At 62.0% G+C, this 16,634-nt stretch overlaps 1 protein-coding gene and 1 long non-coding RNA gene across 2 annotated transcripts; both read right to left on the minus strand.

Annotated features, from left to right (window-relative positions):
* Positions 1 to 1,194: 1,194 nt before the first annotated feature.
* LOC139790908 (paired mesoderm homeobox protein 2A-like) lies at positions 1,195 to 7,982 on the minus strand. Its single transcript, XM_071732696.1, is given in 4 exon segments — positions 1,195 to 1,560; positions 1,562 to 1,657; positions 3,952 to 4,139; positions 7,656 to 7,982. Coding segments are annotated over 4 exon segments (870 nt in total). The 5' UTR covers positions 7,876 to 7,982.
* Positions 7,983 to 13,916: 5,934 nt separating this feature from the next.
* On the minus strand, positions 13,917 to 16,625 carry LOC139790907 (uncharacterized). The gene is made up of 2 exons (XR_011723717.1): positions 16,179 to 16,625; positions 13,917 to 14,672 (listed from the first exon to the last, which is right to left on the minus strand). It is a non-coding gene; the product is annotated as an uncharacterized lncRNA (long non-coding RNA).
* Positions 16,626 to 16,634: the final 9 nt, after the last annotated feature.

Consider the following 16,634-nt stretch of genomic DNA (forward strand, 5'->3'; position numbering starts at 1 on the left):
TATTGGGGGGGTCCCCTCCTTTGTGCCCCCCCCATGGGTGCAGGTCAGTGTTTTTTGGGGGAGGGGGGGTCCCCTCTTCTTGCCCCCCCCATGGGTGCAGGGGGGGTCTCTGGGGGTCCCTTTTTGTGTCCCCCCCCATGGGTGCAGGTCAGGGTCTGGGGGGGGGAGGTCTGTGTCCCCCCCCATGGGTGCAGGGGGGGTCTGGGGGTCCCTTCCTGTGTGTGTCCCCCCCCCATTGGGTGCAGGTCAGGGTTTTGGGTGGGGGGGGTCTGTGTCCCCCCCCATGGGTGCAGGGGGGGTCTCTGGGGGTCCCTTCCTGTGTGTGTCCCCCCCCCATTGGGTACAGGTCAGGGTTTTGGGGAGGGGGGGGTCTCTTTCTGTGTCCCCCCCATGGGTGCAGGGGGGGTCATGGGGGTCCCTTCTTGTGTCCCCCCCCATGGCTGCACTGGGGGGGGGGTCTCTGGGGGTCCCTTTCTGTGCCCCCCCCATGGCTGCACTGGGGAGGGGGGGTTCCCCCCACCCCCTTTTTCCCGTTATTTGCCCGAATTCCCCATCCCTGGCTCTGCGGGTGCTGCGAGGGGGGGGGTTGGGTTTTTCTGGGTGGGCGAGGGGGGCTTTTTTTTTTTTGGGTGGGGGGAGGGTTTTTTTCCCTTGGGATGGGGGGGGGGGGATCAGAAGAGGTTGGCTTTGAGCCCGTTGGGTTTCCGATGGAAGGAGGAGAGGACCCCCGAGAAGGGCCCCCCCGGGACCTCGCTGGGGCTCTGCCAAACCTTCAGCAGGTCCCCGGCGCTCGGGGGGGTCCCCCCAGCCACCGCCCCCCCCAAACCGGGGGTGCTTTGAGGTTTTCGGGAGGGGGGGTCCCCTCTTTTTGCCCCCCCATGGGTGCAGGGGGGGTCTGGGGGTCCTTTCCTGTGTCCCCCCCATGGGTGCAGGGGGGGTCATGGGGGTCCCTTCTTGTGTCCCCCCCATGGCTGCACTGGGGGGGGTCTCTGGGGGTCCCTTTCTGTGCCCCCCCCATGGCTGCACTGGGGAGGGGGGGTTCCCCCCACCCCCTTTTTCCCATCGTTTGCCCGAATTCCCAACCCTGGTGCTGCGGGTGCTGCGAGGGGGGGGGAGTTCTGGGTGGGCGAGGGGGGCTTTTTTTTTTTTTTGGGTGGGGGGAGGGTTTTTTTTCCCTTGGGATGGGGGGGGGGATCAGAAGAGGTTGGCTTTGAGCCCGTTGGGTTTCCGATGGAAGGAGGAGAGGACCCCCGAGAAGGGCCCCCCCGGGACCTCGCTGGGGCTCTGCCAAACCTTCAGCAGGTCCCCGGCGCTCGGGGGGGTCCCCCCAGCCACCGCCCCCCCCCAAACCGGGGGTGCTTTGAGGTTTTGGGGAGGGGGGGGAGGAGGAGGAGGAGGAGGGGGGGGATGGGAGGGTCCCAGGGGGGCTCCGGGACTGGGGCTCAAGCTCCCCCCGGGGCTCCCCAGGGCCCCCCCGGTGCCGGTGCTGTCGGGGGTGGGGCTGCAGTTGGATTCTTTGGAGTTTTCGTCCTCGGAGGAGGATCTGGGCTCGGGTTTTTTTGGGGGTTCCCGAAGGTCCAGATGGTCCGGAAGAACCTTTGGAATTGGCCGCGCGTTCCTGCTTCCGGAACTTGGCTCGGCGGTTCTGGAACCAAACCTGGGGGGGGGGAGGGGAGGGGGGAGGAAGGGGAGGGGGGAAAGGGAAGGGAGGAGGGGGAGGGGGAGGGAGAGGACATCGTCAGCATCACCACCCCCACCAACACCTTCATCACCTTCATCATCATCATCACCATCACCCCCATCACCTTCATCATCATCACCACTCCCACCCCCATCTTCATCATCATCACTCCCACCTTCATCACCATCATCATCACCTTCATCACCCTCATCATCATCACCCCCACCCCCACCTTCATCACCTTCATCATCACCAGCACCCCCATCCCTACCCCCACCAACACCTTCATCACCGTCATCACCATCATCACTCCCACCTTCATCATCATCATCCCCATCCCCACCCCCACCAACACCTTCATCAACTTCATTACCATCATCACCATCACCTTCATCACCACCCCCACTTTCATCATCATCATCATCATCCTCAGCATCCCTACCCCCACCATCTTCATCACCTTCATCATCATCATCATCATCATCATCACCCCCACCTTCATCACCATCATCACCACCCCCACCCCCATCACCCCCATCATCCCCCCCACCACCACCTTCATCACCACCCCCATCATCATCATCATCACCCCCATCACCACCCCACCATCACCTTCATCACCTTCATCCCCATCATCCCCATCATCATCATCACCACCCCCATCACCCCAACCACCACCTTCATCATCCCCACCTTCATCAACATCACCACCCCCACCTTCATCACCATCATCATCACCATCACCATCATCATCACCCCCATCACCCCCACCCCCACCTTCATCACCATCACCATCATCATCATCACCCCCACCATCACCTTCATCACCATCATCATCATCACCCCCATCACCCTAACCCCACCCCCACCCCCACCTTCATCACCACCCCCACCATCACCATCATCACCCCCATCACCCCCACCACCTTCATCACCTTCATCATCACCACCTTCATCACCATCATCATCCTCACCCCCACCTCAGGGTGCTCATCCCAGGGTGCTCCTTGCACCCAACCAACCCCGGGGGGGGGGGGGGGGCAACAAGAGCTCCCCACCCTTGGGAGATCAGGACCCCCCCCAGCCCTGGGGGTGCCCCCACCCTGAGGGGGGTGTCAGGACCTCCCATATTTTGGGGTTCAGGTGGCCCCATCCTTGGGGACAGCACCCCCAGTCCCGTGGGCCCCCCATGTTCTTGGGGGTCAGGATGCCCCAGATGGGTGGTCCCCAAATCCTTGGGGTCAGGACCCCCCCATTTTGGGCACCAGGACCCCCCCCAGGGCCACGGCTCCCCCAATCCTTGGGGGGCAGGACCCCCCATTTCTGGGGGCCAGGACCCCCCCCCCCCATTTTGGGTACAAAACCTCCTGCCCCATGGATCCCCAAATCCTTGGGGTCAGGACCCCCCCCATTTTTGGGGACCAGAACCCACCAATGGGGGTCAGAGCCCCCCAACTCCATCCCCAAAGCCCCCCCAGAGACTCCCTGAGCCTCCAACTCCAGGACCAACCCTTGGGGGGTGTCGATCCCATCTCAATCCCAACACAATCCCAAATCCCAGGGTCAGGATTGGTCTGGGGGGGATCAGAGCCCCCCAACTCCGCCCCCAAAGCCCCCCCAGGACCTCTCCAACCCCCACCTGAGCCTCAGTGAGGTTCATTTTGGGGACCAACCCTTGGGGGGCATCGATCCCAGCTCCCCCCCAACACAATCCCAAATCCCAGGGTCAGGATTGGTCTGGGGGGATCCGAGCCCCCCAACTCCACCCCCAAAACCCCCCCAGGACCTCCTCAGCCCCCAGCTCCCGGACCAACCCTTGGGGGGCGTCGATCCCAGCTCCCCCCACCACAATCCCAAGGTTGGGGTTGGTCTGGGGGGGATCCAAGCCCCCCAGATCCACCCCCAAGCTCCCCCCAGGACCTCCGAGCCCTGATCCGAGCCCCCCAAAGCCCCCCCAGGACCTCTCCATCCCCCACCTGAGCCTCAGTGAGGTTCATTTGGGGGACCAACCCTTGGGGGGTGTTGATCCCATCTGCCCCCCAGCACAATCCCAGGGTCAGGATTGGGCTGGGGGGGATCCGAGCCCCCCAACTCCACCCCAAAGCCCCCCCAGGACCTCTCCAACCCCCACCTGAACCTCCAGCTCCCGGACCAACCCTTGGGGGGCATCGATCCCACCTCATTCCCAACTCAATCCCAAGGTCAGGATTGGTCTGGGGGGATCCGAGCCCCCCATCTCCACCCCCAAAGCCCCCCCGGGTGCCCCCCACCTGCACGCGGGCCTCGGTGAGGTCGATCTTGAGGGCCAACTCCTCCCGGGTGTAAATGTCGGGGTAATGGGTCTCAGCAAAGACCCTCTCGAGCTCTTTGAGCTGGGAGCTGGTGAAGGTGGTTCTGATCCGGCGCTGCTTCCGCTTCTCGTTCAGTCCAGAGGGGTCCGAGAAGAATTTGTAAGGAACTGGGGGGGCAGAGAAAGGAGGAGAAGTGGGGTGAGCAGGGGGGGTCCGGGGGGTGACACGGGAAGGGGGGAAGGGGGCAGTGGGATGGGTGCAGGGAGGGCTGGTTCGGGAAGGGCTGGTTCGGGCAGGGATGGTTCCGGCAGGGCTGATTCGGGCAGGGCTGGTTCGGGCAGGGGTTGTTCGGGAAGGGATGCACTGGGCAGGGATGGTTCGGGCAGGGGTGGTTCCGGCAGGGCTGGTTCCGGCAGGGGTGGTTCGGGAAGGGATGCACTGGGCAGGGATGGTTCGGGCAGGGCTGGTTCGGGAAGGGATGGTTCGGGCAGAGATGGATCAGGAAGGAGGGAGCGGGCAGGGATGGTTCGGGCAGGGATGGAGCGGACAGGGATGGTTCGGGCAGGACACGTCGGGCAGGGATGGGTCGGGCGGGGATGGAGCCGGCAGGGATGGTTCCGACAGGGATGGGTCAGGCAGGGATGGGTCGGGCAGGGATGGAGCGGACAGGGATGGTTCTGACAGGGATGGTTCGGGCAGGGATGGAGCGGACAGGAATGGGTCGGGCAGGGATGGTTCGGGCAGGAGGGAGCGGTCAGAAGCGCGGGCAGGGATGGGGGGAGCGGGGATGGATCGGGCAGGGAGCGATCAGGCGGGATGCGGGAAACAGGGATGGAGCCGGCAGGGGTGGATCAGGAAGGGATGGATCGGGCAGGGATGGTTCGGGCAGGGATGGTTCGGACAGGGATGGGTCAGGAAGGGATGGATCGGACAGGGATGGGTCAGGAAGGGATGGGTCAGGAAGCAGGGAGCGGGCAGGGATGCAATGGACAGGGATGGATCAGGCAGGGATGGTTCGGGCAGGGATGGGTCAGGAAGGGATGGATCAGGCAGGGATGGTTCGGGCAGGGATGGGTCAGGAAGGGATGGATCGGGCAGGGATGGTTCGGGCAGGGATGGATCGGGCAGGACACATCGGGCAGGGATGTGAGGAGCGGGGCTTCACCGGGCAGGGATGGATCGGGCAGGGCACCGGGAAAAAGAAACCGGGAAGGGATGGTTCGGACAGGGATGGATCAGGCAGGGATGGTTCGGACAGGAGGGAGCGGGCAGAAGTGCAGGCAGGGATGTGGGGAGAGGGGATGGATCGGGAAGGGATGGATCGGGCAGGGATGGTTCGGACAGGGATGGGTCAGGAAGGGATGGATCGGGCAGGACACATCGGGCAGGGATGGACCCTGCAGGGATGTGAGGAGCGGGGTTTCACCGGGCAGGGATGGTTCGGACAGGGATGGTTCGGGCAGGAGGGAGCGGGCAGAAGTGTGGGCAGGGATGTGGGGAGCGGGGATGGATCGGGAAGGGATGGATCGGGCAGGGATGGTTCGGGCAGGGATGGTTCTGACAGGGATGGTTCGGACAGGGATGGATCAGGAAGGGATTGGAGATGTCAAGACACAGAGGGCAGGGACACAGAAAACAGGGATGTGGGGAGCGGGGAGGGAGAGGGCAGGAATGGTTCGGACAGGGAGCGGTTCGGCAGAGATGGACCCGGCAGGGATGGAGCGGGCAGGAATGGTTCGGACAGATATGGTTCGGACAGGGATGGTTCTGACAGGGATGGTTCTGACAGGGATGGACCGGGCAGGGATGGACCGGGCAGGGATGGATCGGGCAGGGATGGATCGGGCAGGGATGGGTCAGGAAGGGATGGGTCAGGAAGGGATGGTTCGGGCAGCACACATCGGGCAGGGATGGTTCGAGCAGGGATGGTTCGGGCAGGGATGGTTCGAGCAGGGATGGTTCGGGCAGGGATGGTTCGAGCAGGGATGGTTCGGGAAGGGATGGTTCGGGAAGGGATGGGTCGAGCAGGGATGGATCGGACAGGGATGGTTCGGGCAGGGATGGTTCGGGCAGGGATGGTTCGGGCAGGGATGGTTCGGGCAGGACACATCGGGCAGGGATGGTTCGGGCAGGGATGGTTCGGGCAGGACACGGCGGTCCAGGGCGCTGCCCGCACTCCGGTTCCGTTCGTTCGTTCGTTGCTGCCGCCGCCCCCTCGGAGGGATGCGGGGCCCTGGGACAGGGGGAGACGGAACCGGGCCCGGACCCGGGAGGTTCCTGCGGCTCTTTCGTTATCGGCGGCTCCGCTGCCCCCGCGACAACGAAAGCGGCGCCGGGAGGGGGGTCCGGGGGTGGAGAAGTCCCCGAACCCTCCGCCTCGGACCCCGGGAATGGACCGGAACGGTACCGAAAGCATCGGAAACCGGCGGGATCGAGCCCTGACAGTCCCGGTTACCGGCGGTTCCGAGTACTGGGGGTATCGGGATGTGACGGTACCGGGAATCGATGGCCCCGAAAACACCGGGAACCGGCGGTACAGGAGAGCGCGGCGGGATCGAGCCCAGACGGTACCGGGCACTGACGGTACCGGGAACCGACGGGATCGAGTGCAAATGATACCGGGTACCGGCGGTACCGGGAATCGATTGTACTGAGCACCGACGGCAGCAGTAACCGATAGAACCGAACCCTGATGGCACCGGGAGCCGACGGAATTCGGACCCAAACGGTTTCGGGCACCGACGGCACCGGGAACCGGTAAGACTGGCAACAAGCGGTACCGGGAACTGCCCGGATCGAATCCTGACGGTACCGGGAACCGGCGGCACCGGGCGCTGCGGATACGGGGCATCGACGGTACCGGGAGTCAACGGGATCGAGCCCTGGCGGTACCGGGCAGTGAGAACACCGGGAACTGGCAGTACCGGCAACGAAAGCCGACGGTACCGGCAGAACCGGGAACGAACGGGATCGAATTTTAACGGTACCGGGCACAGGCAGAACCGGGAAAGAACGGGATCGAATTTTAACGGTACCGGGCACCGACAGAGCCGGGAATGAACGGGATCGAGCTTTAACGGTACCGGGCACAGGCAGAACCGGGAATGAACGGGATCGAGCTTTAACGGTACCGGGCACCGACAGAACCGGGAACGAACGGGATCGAGCTTTAACGGTACCGGGCACCGACAGAGCCGGGAATGAACGGGATCGAGCTTTAACGGTACCGGGCACAGGCAGAACCGGGAATGAACGGGATCGAGTTTTAACGGTACCGGGCACAGGCAGAACCGGGAATGAACGGGATCGAGCTTTAACGGTACCGGGCACCGACAGAACCGGGAACGAACGGGATCGAGCTTTAACGGTACCGGGCACAGGCAGAACCGGGAACGAACGGGATCGAGCTTTAACGGTACCGCGAAGTGTTGGCATCGAACGCAGACGATACCGGGACCCGAGAGCAGCGGGACCGGGCAGTACCGGGGCATGAGCAGAACCGGGACCACTGGCAGGGGAGCTCTGGCACTACCGAGCCCGCAGAGCTCCGTGACCCGACGGTACCGGGGCGGGGAAGGGGCTGCTCGGGGTGGGTCTGGGTGGGACGGGGTCCCGGTACCAGCGGGTCCGGGGGTGTGGGTGGGTGGGTGGGTGGGTGGGTGGGTGAGGGGGGGGTGTTTTACCTGCCGAGTAGGGTGAGGGTTGGTGGTCCCGTAGGGCGCCCAGGGCGCAGTTGGCGGTGGCGAGGGGGGGACAGGCGGGTGCTGGCCCGAACCCCCCCCTCATGGGGCTGTACTGGAAGGACCCGGCCTGGCTGCAGGCGCTGAATTCGTAGCCCGAGGCTTCCATGGCGGCCACGCAGGAATCGTAGGAGTTGAGGTAGGAGTAGTCCATGGCGAACATGGAGCGGGGGCTCCGCCGCTTCCCACTCGCCTTTTCCCCGCCGCCACTCGCCAACCCGACGGCCCCCGGCCCTCCCCCGCCATCCGCCCGCCCCGGCCCCTAAATAGAGCGGCTGAGGGGGGGTGGGGGGTGGGTGGGTGGGTGGGTGGGGGGTGGGTGGGTGTAAGGGGGGGAGCGGCGGACAAAGGCTGCGCTCGCCGGGGGCTTCTTTTGCATGACAATATCTGCCGCCAGCGGCTGCCGAGGGAGGAGACACCCCCCAACCCCCCCTCCCCTCCCCGGTACCCCCAGCCCCCCCCGCCCTTAACCCTTGGGTGGGCGCCCGTCGAGATTCCCCCCCCCACACCTCCCGCCCCCCCCCCCTCGCCATCGCTCCCGGGGCCGCAGCGCACGTCGGGGGGAGCGGCCCCAATCCCAACCCCGACCCCAGTCCCCGCCCCATCACTTCCTATCGTCCCTGTCCCTATTCCATCCCCATCCCCATCCCCATTCCCATTCCCATTCCCATTCCCATTCCCATTCCCATCCCCATCCCCATCCCCACCCCCATCCCCGTCTCCATCCTCTCCATCCCCATCATCCCCATTCCCATTCCCATTTCCATCCCCATCCCCACCTCCATCCTCTCCATCTCCATTCCCATTCCCATGCCCATCTCCATCCCCATTCTCATCCCCATTCCCATTCCCATTCCCATCTCCATCTCATCCCTGTCTCCATCCCCATCATCCCCATTCCCATTCCCATTCCCATTTCCATCCCCATCCCCATCCCCACCTCCATCCTCTCCATCTCCATTCCAATTCCCATCCCCATTCCCATTCCCATTCCCATCCCCATCCCCATCCCCATCCCCATCCCCACCTCCATCCTCTCCATCCCCATTCCTGTTTCCATCCCCATCCTCTCCATCCCCATTCTCATCCCCATTCCCATTTCCATCTCCATCTCAGCCCCATCCCCATCCTCTCCATCCCCATCATCCCCATCCCCATCTCCATCCTCTCCATCTCCATTCCCATTCCCATCTCCATTCCCATTCCCATTCCCATTTCCATCCCCATCCCCATCCTCTCCATCCCCATCATCCCCATCCCCATTCCCATTCCCATTCCCATCCCCATCCCACCCCCTCTCCACCAGGATCCTGGAGCAGATCCCTCAGCTTCTCCTCACTCCCATGGATATTTGGGAGCAGCCCCTGTGGCTTCCCTGCATCCCCATCCCCCCAGTGCTCCCAGTGCCCTTTTCCATGGATGGGGTCACGGCTCTGGGGGACCAGGGAAGAGCAAGAGCTGGGATATCCCTGGGCTTGGAAAAAAACCTTGGACACCACATCCTGAGCTCCAAAGTGCTGCTGAGGGATGGATGGGAAGGAGGGATGGATGGATGGAGGGATGGATGGATGGATGGATGGAGGGAGGGAGGGAGGGAGGGAGGGAGGGAGGGATGGATGGAGGGATGGAGGGATGGAGGGAGGGATGGATGGAGGGATGGAGGGATGGATGGAGGGATGGATGGATGGATGGAGGGATGGGATGGATGGATGGATGGGATGGGATGAAGTTGGCTGAGCTGGTGCCCCCAGTGGGGTCAGAGCAGGGGGGGTTGATTTTCCCCAGGGTGGGGTCAATGCTTTGGACACCCGGTTGGAGCTGTGGGCAGGGGGGGGGTGGGTGCCCCCTCAGCAGGTTTGGGGTCACCCCAAGCTCCAGAAGGACCCCATCAAGACCACCACCCCCCCCACTGGGGGGCAGGGGACATCCCTGAGCCCCTCCCTGGGTGCCAATGACCTCGAGGTGCTGGGTGGGGAGAACCCCCCGGGGGTCCCAGCAGCAGGAGGACACTGGGGGGGCTGCTGGAGGGGGGCACGGAGATGACCCCGGGGTCTTCAGGGGGACCCCAACCCCCACACCTGAGGTGGCTTCACCTGGGGGGGTTGGGGGGTCCCATGAGGCTGCCCCACAGGGTGCCCCATGCCCCCCCCCCCCCCCCGTCCTTTGCTGCTCCACATCGTGATCCATCCCCTGCCCCAGGGGCTGCCCCACATCCCCTGCCCCACATCTCCTGCCCCACATCCCCTGCCCCACATCCCCCCCCCAATCCCCTGCCCCACATCCCCTGCCCCACATCCCCTGCCCCACATCCCCCCCCCCAATCCCCTGCCCCACATCCCCTGCCCCACATCCCCTGCCCCACATCCCCTGCCCCACATCCCCCCCCCCACATCCCCTGCCCCACATCCCCTTCCCCACATCCCCTTCCCCAATCCCCTTCCCCACATCCCCCCCCCACACCCCCCTCCCACACCCTCATCCCCTGCCCCACAGCCCCCCCCCCACCCCTCCATCTCCTGCTCCCCCCCATCTCCTGCCCCACACCCCACCTCCCCCTCCCCACCCCCATTCCCCCATCCCCCTCATTTCCCTCCCCCCACTCCCCCTCTCCCAGGACCCCTGGGTGGGTGCTGTGGGGGTGATGGGTGCTCCCCCCCCCATCTGCCAGGGGTCGGGGTCCTTAATTCAATCAGAGCTCTGACAGCTGAGCCTCAACCCCCCCCCAAATCCCCCCCAAGATCCCCCCCCCCCCATCCCCCTCACCCCCCCATCCCCCAAATCCCAGCCCCCCCCCAATCAGTGGGATTTATGAGAAGTGATCCCATTAATCCCATTAATGCCTTTCCTTTGGCCCCAAATATATCGGGGGGGGGGGAAATTTGGGGGGCAGTTGGGGTACCCCGGGTCTGCCCGGTTTAGGGGGGGGGGGGAAAGGAGACCCCCCCGGAGTCCCTGTGCTTGGGGTGGGGTGGTTTTTTTGGGGGGGGGGCGACTCCTGATCTGGGGGGGGGGGTTTGGGACCCCCTGATTTTGGGGGGGGGGGCACCTCATTTGGGGGGGTCACGTCCTGATTTTTTTGGGGGGGGCTCTTTTTGGTTTGGGGGGGACCTTTTGGTTTTGGGGGGGGCACCTCCTGATTTTGGGGGTGACATTTCCTGATCTTTTTTTGGGGGGCACCCCCTGACTTTTGGGGCACCTCCTGCTTTGGGGGGGGGGTGTTACCTCCTTTTTTTGGGGGGGGGGCACCTCCTAACTGGGGGGGGGGCACATCCCAAGCATCACTGGTTTGGGGGGGGTGTTGGTGCAGGATTGGTCCCCAAAATGGGTGACAATGGGGGAGGGGGCTGAGGAGTTGGGGACAGGGACACCCCAAACACCCCCCCCTCCCCCCATTCTTCAGAAATTGGGGACTGGGCCCCCCCCCTTTTCCCTCTGTTCCCTTGGTTTGGGGACAAGGACATCCCTGTCCCCTCCTTCCCCCCAAATCCCCCAAAAACTGGGGACAGGGACCCCCCCTTTTCCCTCTGTCCCAGGGATTTGGGGACATCCCTGTGTCCCCCCCAATCCCCCCAAAATTGGAGACAGGGTCTCCTCCCCCCCCCTCGTTCCTCTGTCCCAGGGATTTGGGGACATCTCTGGGTGGTGTGTCCCCCCCCCCATGATCCACTAAAAATTTGGGATTGGGACACCCCCTCCCCCCCCCTTTTCCCTCTGTCCTCCTGGATTTGGGGACAAGGACATCCCTGCCCCCCCCTCCCCCAAATCCTCCAAAAACTGGGGACAGGGACCCCCCCCTTTCCCCTCTGTCCCCTTGGATTTGGGGACAAGGACATCCCTGTCCCCCCCTTCCCCCCAAATTCTCTAAAAATTTGGGACAGGGTTTCCCCCCCCCTCGTTCCTCTGTCCCAGGGATTTGGGGACATCTCTGGGTGGTCCCCAACCCCCCCTCCCCCCCTTCATCCACTAAAAATTTGGGATTGGGACACCCCCTCCCCCCCCCTTCTCCTTCTGTCCTCCTGGATTTGGGGACAAGGACATCCCTGTGTCCCCCCTTCCCCGCCAAATCCTAAAAAAATTGGGGACAGGGACACCCCCCCCCCCTTTTCCCTCTGTCCCAGGGATTTGGGGACATCTCTTTGTGTCCCCCCCTCCCAAATCCCCCAAAAATTGGGGACAGGGACCCCCTTCCCCTTCTGTCCCCCCCTGGGCTTTGTTCTTGGTGACACCGCAGTGACAAAGCCCGGAGGGGAGGGGGTTTTTTTTGTCCCCTCCCAGCCACTTCTTTGTCCCCCCCCAGACCCCAATGTCCCCACCCCCCCCCCCCCCACATTGTCCCCGTGGTGTCCCCTGGCACTCGGGGCAGAGCTGTCACAGGGGTGTCCCCTGGGCTGGGGTCTGGGGGACACAAGTGGCACCTGAAGTGTCCCCCAAGTGATCCCGAAGTGTCCCCAATGTCACCCAAGTGTCCCCTGAGTGTCCCCAAGGTGTCCCCTGAGTGTCTCAGGAGTTCCCACTGAGTGTCCCCCAAGTGTCACCCAAGTGTCCCCTGAGTGTCACCCAAGTGTCCCATGGGTGTCACCCAATTTTCCCCCAAAGTGTCCCCCAAGTGTCCCTAAAGTGTCCCCAAGTGTCCCCTGAGTGTCCCCCAAGTGTCCCCTGAGTGTCTCAAGAGTTCCCATTGAGTGTCCCCCAAATGTCCCCAAATGTCCCAACTCTCCCATGAGTGTTTCCTGAGTGTCCCCCAAGTGTCCCCCGAGTGTCCCAAGTGCCCCATGAATGCCCTGAAATGTCCCTCAAATGCCCCAGTCTCCCCTGAGTGTCCCCAAAGTGTCCCCTAAAGTGTCCATGAATGACCCCGAAATGTCCTATGAGTGTCACCCAATTTTCCCCAAAGTGTCCCCAAGTGTCCCATGAGAGTCACAGTGTCTTGAGTGTCCCCCAAGTGTCCCCTGAGTGTTCTCCAAAATGTCCAAGTGTCCCCCAAAGTGTCCCCTGAATGTCACCCAACTGCCCCAGAAATGTCCTGAGTGTCCTTGAGTATCACCCAGTGTCCCTGAGTGTCACCCAAGTGTCCATGAGTGTCACCCAATTTTCCCCAAAGTGTCACCCAGAGTGTCCCCTGAGTGTCTCCAAAGTGTCCCCTAAAGTGTCCACGAGTGACCCCAAATGTCCCATGGGTGTCACCCAATTTTCCCCCAAAGTGTCCCCAAGTGTCCCATGAGAGTCACAGTGTCTTGAGTGTCCCCAAAGTGTCCCCTGAGTGTCTCAGGAGTTCCCATTGAGTGTCCCCCAAGTGTCACCCAAGTGTTACCCAAGTGTCCCAATGTGTCCCCCCAAGTGTCCCCAAAGTGTCCCTTGAGTGTCCCCCAAGTGTCCCATGGGTGTCACCCGATTTTCCCCCAAAGTGTCACCCAAATGTCCCGAGTGTCCCCTGAGTGTCACCCAAGTGTCCAGAGGTGTCCCCCAAGTGTCCCCAAGTGTCCCTGAAGTGTCCCTAAGTGTCCCCTGAGTGTCACCCAAGTGTCCCTAAAGTGTCCCCTGAGTGTTCTCCAAAATGTCCCAAGTGTCCCCCAAAGTGTCCCTAAATGTCACCCAACTGCCCCAGAAATGCCCTGAGTGTCCCTTGAGTATCCCCAAGGTGTCCCCTGAGTGTCCCCGAAGTGTCCCATGGGTGTCACCAATTTTCCCCAAAGTGTCCCAAGTGTCCCATGAGAGTCACAGTGTCTTGAGTGTTCCCTAAGTGTCCCCTGAGTGTCCCAAGTGTCCCCTGAGTGTCTCAGGAGTTCCCATTGAGTGTCCCCCAAGTGTCACCCAAGTGTCCCCCCAAGTGTCCCCTGAGTGTCACCCAAGTGTCCCATGAGTGTCACCCAATTTTCCCCCAGTGTCCCCTAAAGTGTCCCCTGAGTGACCCCCAAATGTCTCATGAGTCACCAATTTTCCCCAGTGTCCCCAAAGTGTCCCTTGAGTATTCTCCAAAATGTCCCAAGTGTCCCCTAAGTGTCCCCAAAGTGTCCCCAGGAGTGCACTCTGAGTGTCCCCTGAATGTCCCATGAGTGGCACCTGAGTGCCTCACGAATGCCCCAAAATCTCCCCCGAGTGACCCCTGAGTCTATCCATCCATCCCATCCATCCCATCCCATCCCTCCCTCCCTCCCTCCATTTTCCTGGATTTTTTCCTGGAATTCTCCCCACCCATGACCAGGATTTGCCCCCTGCCCGGGGCGGTGCCTTTCACCCAACTTTTATTGCAATAAACAAAGAGCAGTGGGACCACGAGTCTCACATCACCTGGTGCCATCCCTCCCCCCGCCTGCTCTCCCACCTCTCTCCATCCCATCCGACCCTTTCCAGGGCTGACAACCCCCATCCAAGTTGGATCATCCCACATTTCCTTCCTTCAAACCCTCCAAGGTTTTGTGCCCCCAGGACCCCCCAACTCCACGTCCCCAACACGGAGCTCCAGCCCCCTCCACCCCCACCCTGGAGCTGATCCGAGCTCCTGGAGCTGATCCCAAGCTCCTGGAGTTGATCCCAACCTCCTGGAGTTGATCCCAACCTCCTGGAGTTGATCCAAGCTCCTGGAGCTGATCCCAAGCTCCTGGAGCTCCATCTCCTGGCTTTGTCCCTGCTCCCACCTCCTCCCCGAGGTGACCCCCGGGGGACCCTCCGAGGGCTCTCCCACCCCCACCCAACGTCACCCAAACCCCCTCGGGGAGGAGCCTACAAGAAGTAGGAGATGTTCTCGGGGTTCAGAGGTGCCTGGATGTCCAATTTCCGGGCTTTGCTGTCTTTTTCCACGATCTCCAACCTCAGGGTTGGGCCTTTCCCGGGTCCTCCTGCTCCCTCTTGCTTTTCAGGAGGTTTTTATCCGAGTGCTCCACGCGATGCGGAGGTGCAGCCCCTGGGCAGGAGCTGCTGCTCGTAGGCAGCTGCCAGCTGGTTCACCACCCGGCGTTCCACCTGGAGGAGAAACCCCAAATCCCATCAGCAAATCCATGGGACAAGCTTCCCGGGAGAGATCTCGGCCCAAACCCCTGGGAAGGGGATCCCAGGAGCTCAGTCCCACCCCTTTTTCCTTCTGGAGATGGGATCTGGGGGAGGAGCTGAGGGGGGTGGGATGGGATGGGATGGGATGGGATGGGATGGATAGGATTGGGTTGGGTGGAATGATGGGGATGGGATGGGATGGGATGGGATGGGATGGGATGGGTTGGGTTGGATGGGATGGGATGGGGTGGGATGGGTGGGATAGGATGGGATGGGTTGGATGGACCTTCAGGATCACCCAGTGCCACCAGGGACCCCTCCCCCAGCCCAGGGGCTCCAACCCCATCCAACCTCAACTCCAACATTCCCACCACCCACAGCTTCTCCAGGAAACCTCTCCCAGGCTCTCCCCACCCTCACTTCTCCCTCCCAGCTCCTCTCCAGCTCCCCTCTTCCACTTTGAAACCATCTCTCCTTGGCACCTCCCTCCAGGCCCTTGCCCAAAGTCCCTCCCCAGCTTTCCTGAGCCCCTTCAGGCACTGGGAGCTGCTCCAAGGGCTCCACACAACCTTCTCTTTGTCTCTTTGTCTCTTTGTCTCTTTTTCTCTTTCTCTTTTCTCTTTTCCTTTTCTCTCTTTTTCTCTTTCCTTTCTCTCTTTTTCTCTTTTTCCTTTTCTGTTTCCCTTTTTCTCTTTCCCTTTCTCTCCTTTCTCTTTCTTTTCCCCTTTTCTTTCTCTCTTTCCATTTTTTTCTCTCCTTCCCTTTTTCTCCTTTTCCCTTTTTTCCCTTTCTTCCTCTTTTTCTCTTTTCCTTTCTCTCTTTCCCTTTCTTCTCCTCTTTCCCTTTTCCTTCTCTTTCCCTTTCTTTCTTTTTCCTTTCCCTTTCTTTCTCTTTCCTCTTTTTCCTTTCTCTCTTCCTCTCCCCCCCCCTCTCTCTCTGTCCCCTCTCCAGCCCTCCCAGCAGCTCCATCACCTCCTCTGCACTGGTTCCAGCAGCTCCGTGTCCTCCTGCTGCTGGGGACCCCAGAGCTGGACCCAGCTTTACCCCAGGGGGGGACAATCCCTCCCTGGCCCTGATGGTGACACTGATGGTGACACTGAAGGTGACACTGAAGGTGACAGCTCAGGACAGGGGGGGTTTGGTGCCTCCTGTTGAGCTTCTCCTTTCCCAACACCCCCAACTCCTTCTCCCCAGGGCTCTTCTCCATCCATTCCCTGGGATTTAATTAATCCCTGGGATTAATCCCTGGATTTATCCCTGGGATTTTCCCACCCCATGGCCAGGACCTTGCCCTTGCTGAAGCTTCCCAGGTTCCCCCTCTCCATCCTGTCCTGGTCCTTCTGGATGCCACCCCCACCCCTTCCCTCCCAGATGTCACCACAGACTTTGGTGTCATTGGCTGCACCCAGGGCACCCCAAACACCTCCCCTCAGCCCCCCCCCCAATCTGGGACACCCCAGGACACCCCAGGAGCCTCACCTCGTGTTTGATGGAGCGGGCACCATAGTGGAGGTTGTAACCATCAGCCAGGACATCCATGACCTCCTGTCCCAGAGCAGGGTGATGTTGTGCCTTGCCTTGGCCTGGGGGGGGAAGAAGAGGAGGAAGAGGAAGAGGAAGAGGAAGAGGAAGAGGAAGAGGAAGAGGAAGAGGAAGAGGAAGAGGAGGAAGGAGTCACCCACGACTTCAAGAACCTCATTCCTGGAGCCTTTTCTGAGAGCTCCCCCAGGTCAGAGCCAGCAGCTCAGCTCTCCTGTTGGCTGGAGAAATTTAAAGGGTCCTCTCCAACCTTTGGGATTCCAAATCCTGTTCCACACCCTCCCCCCCCCCCCCCAAGAACCTGGATGTGAAAAGAGACAAATAAAGTGTTCCAAGATGGCCCTGAAGATCTTCTCTGTCCCCCCTCCTCCTCTCCATGAGTCCCTAAGGGAATTA

This window comes from Heliangelus exortis, unplaced genomic scaffold, assembly GCF_036169615.1.
Source record: "Heliangelus exortis unplaced genomic scaffold, bHelExo1.hap1 Scaffold_303, whole genome shotgun sequence".
NCBI classification, from domain to species: domain Eukaryota; kingdom Metazoa; phylum Chordata; class Aves; order Apodiformes; family Trochilidae; genus Heliangelus; species Heliangelus exortis.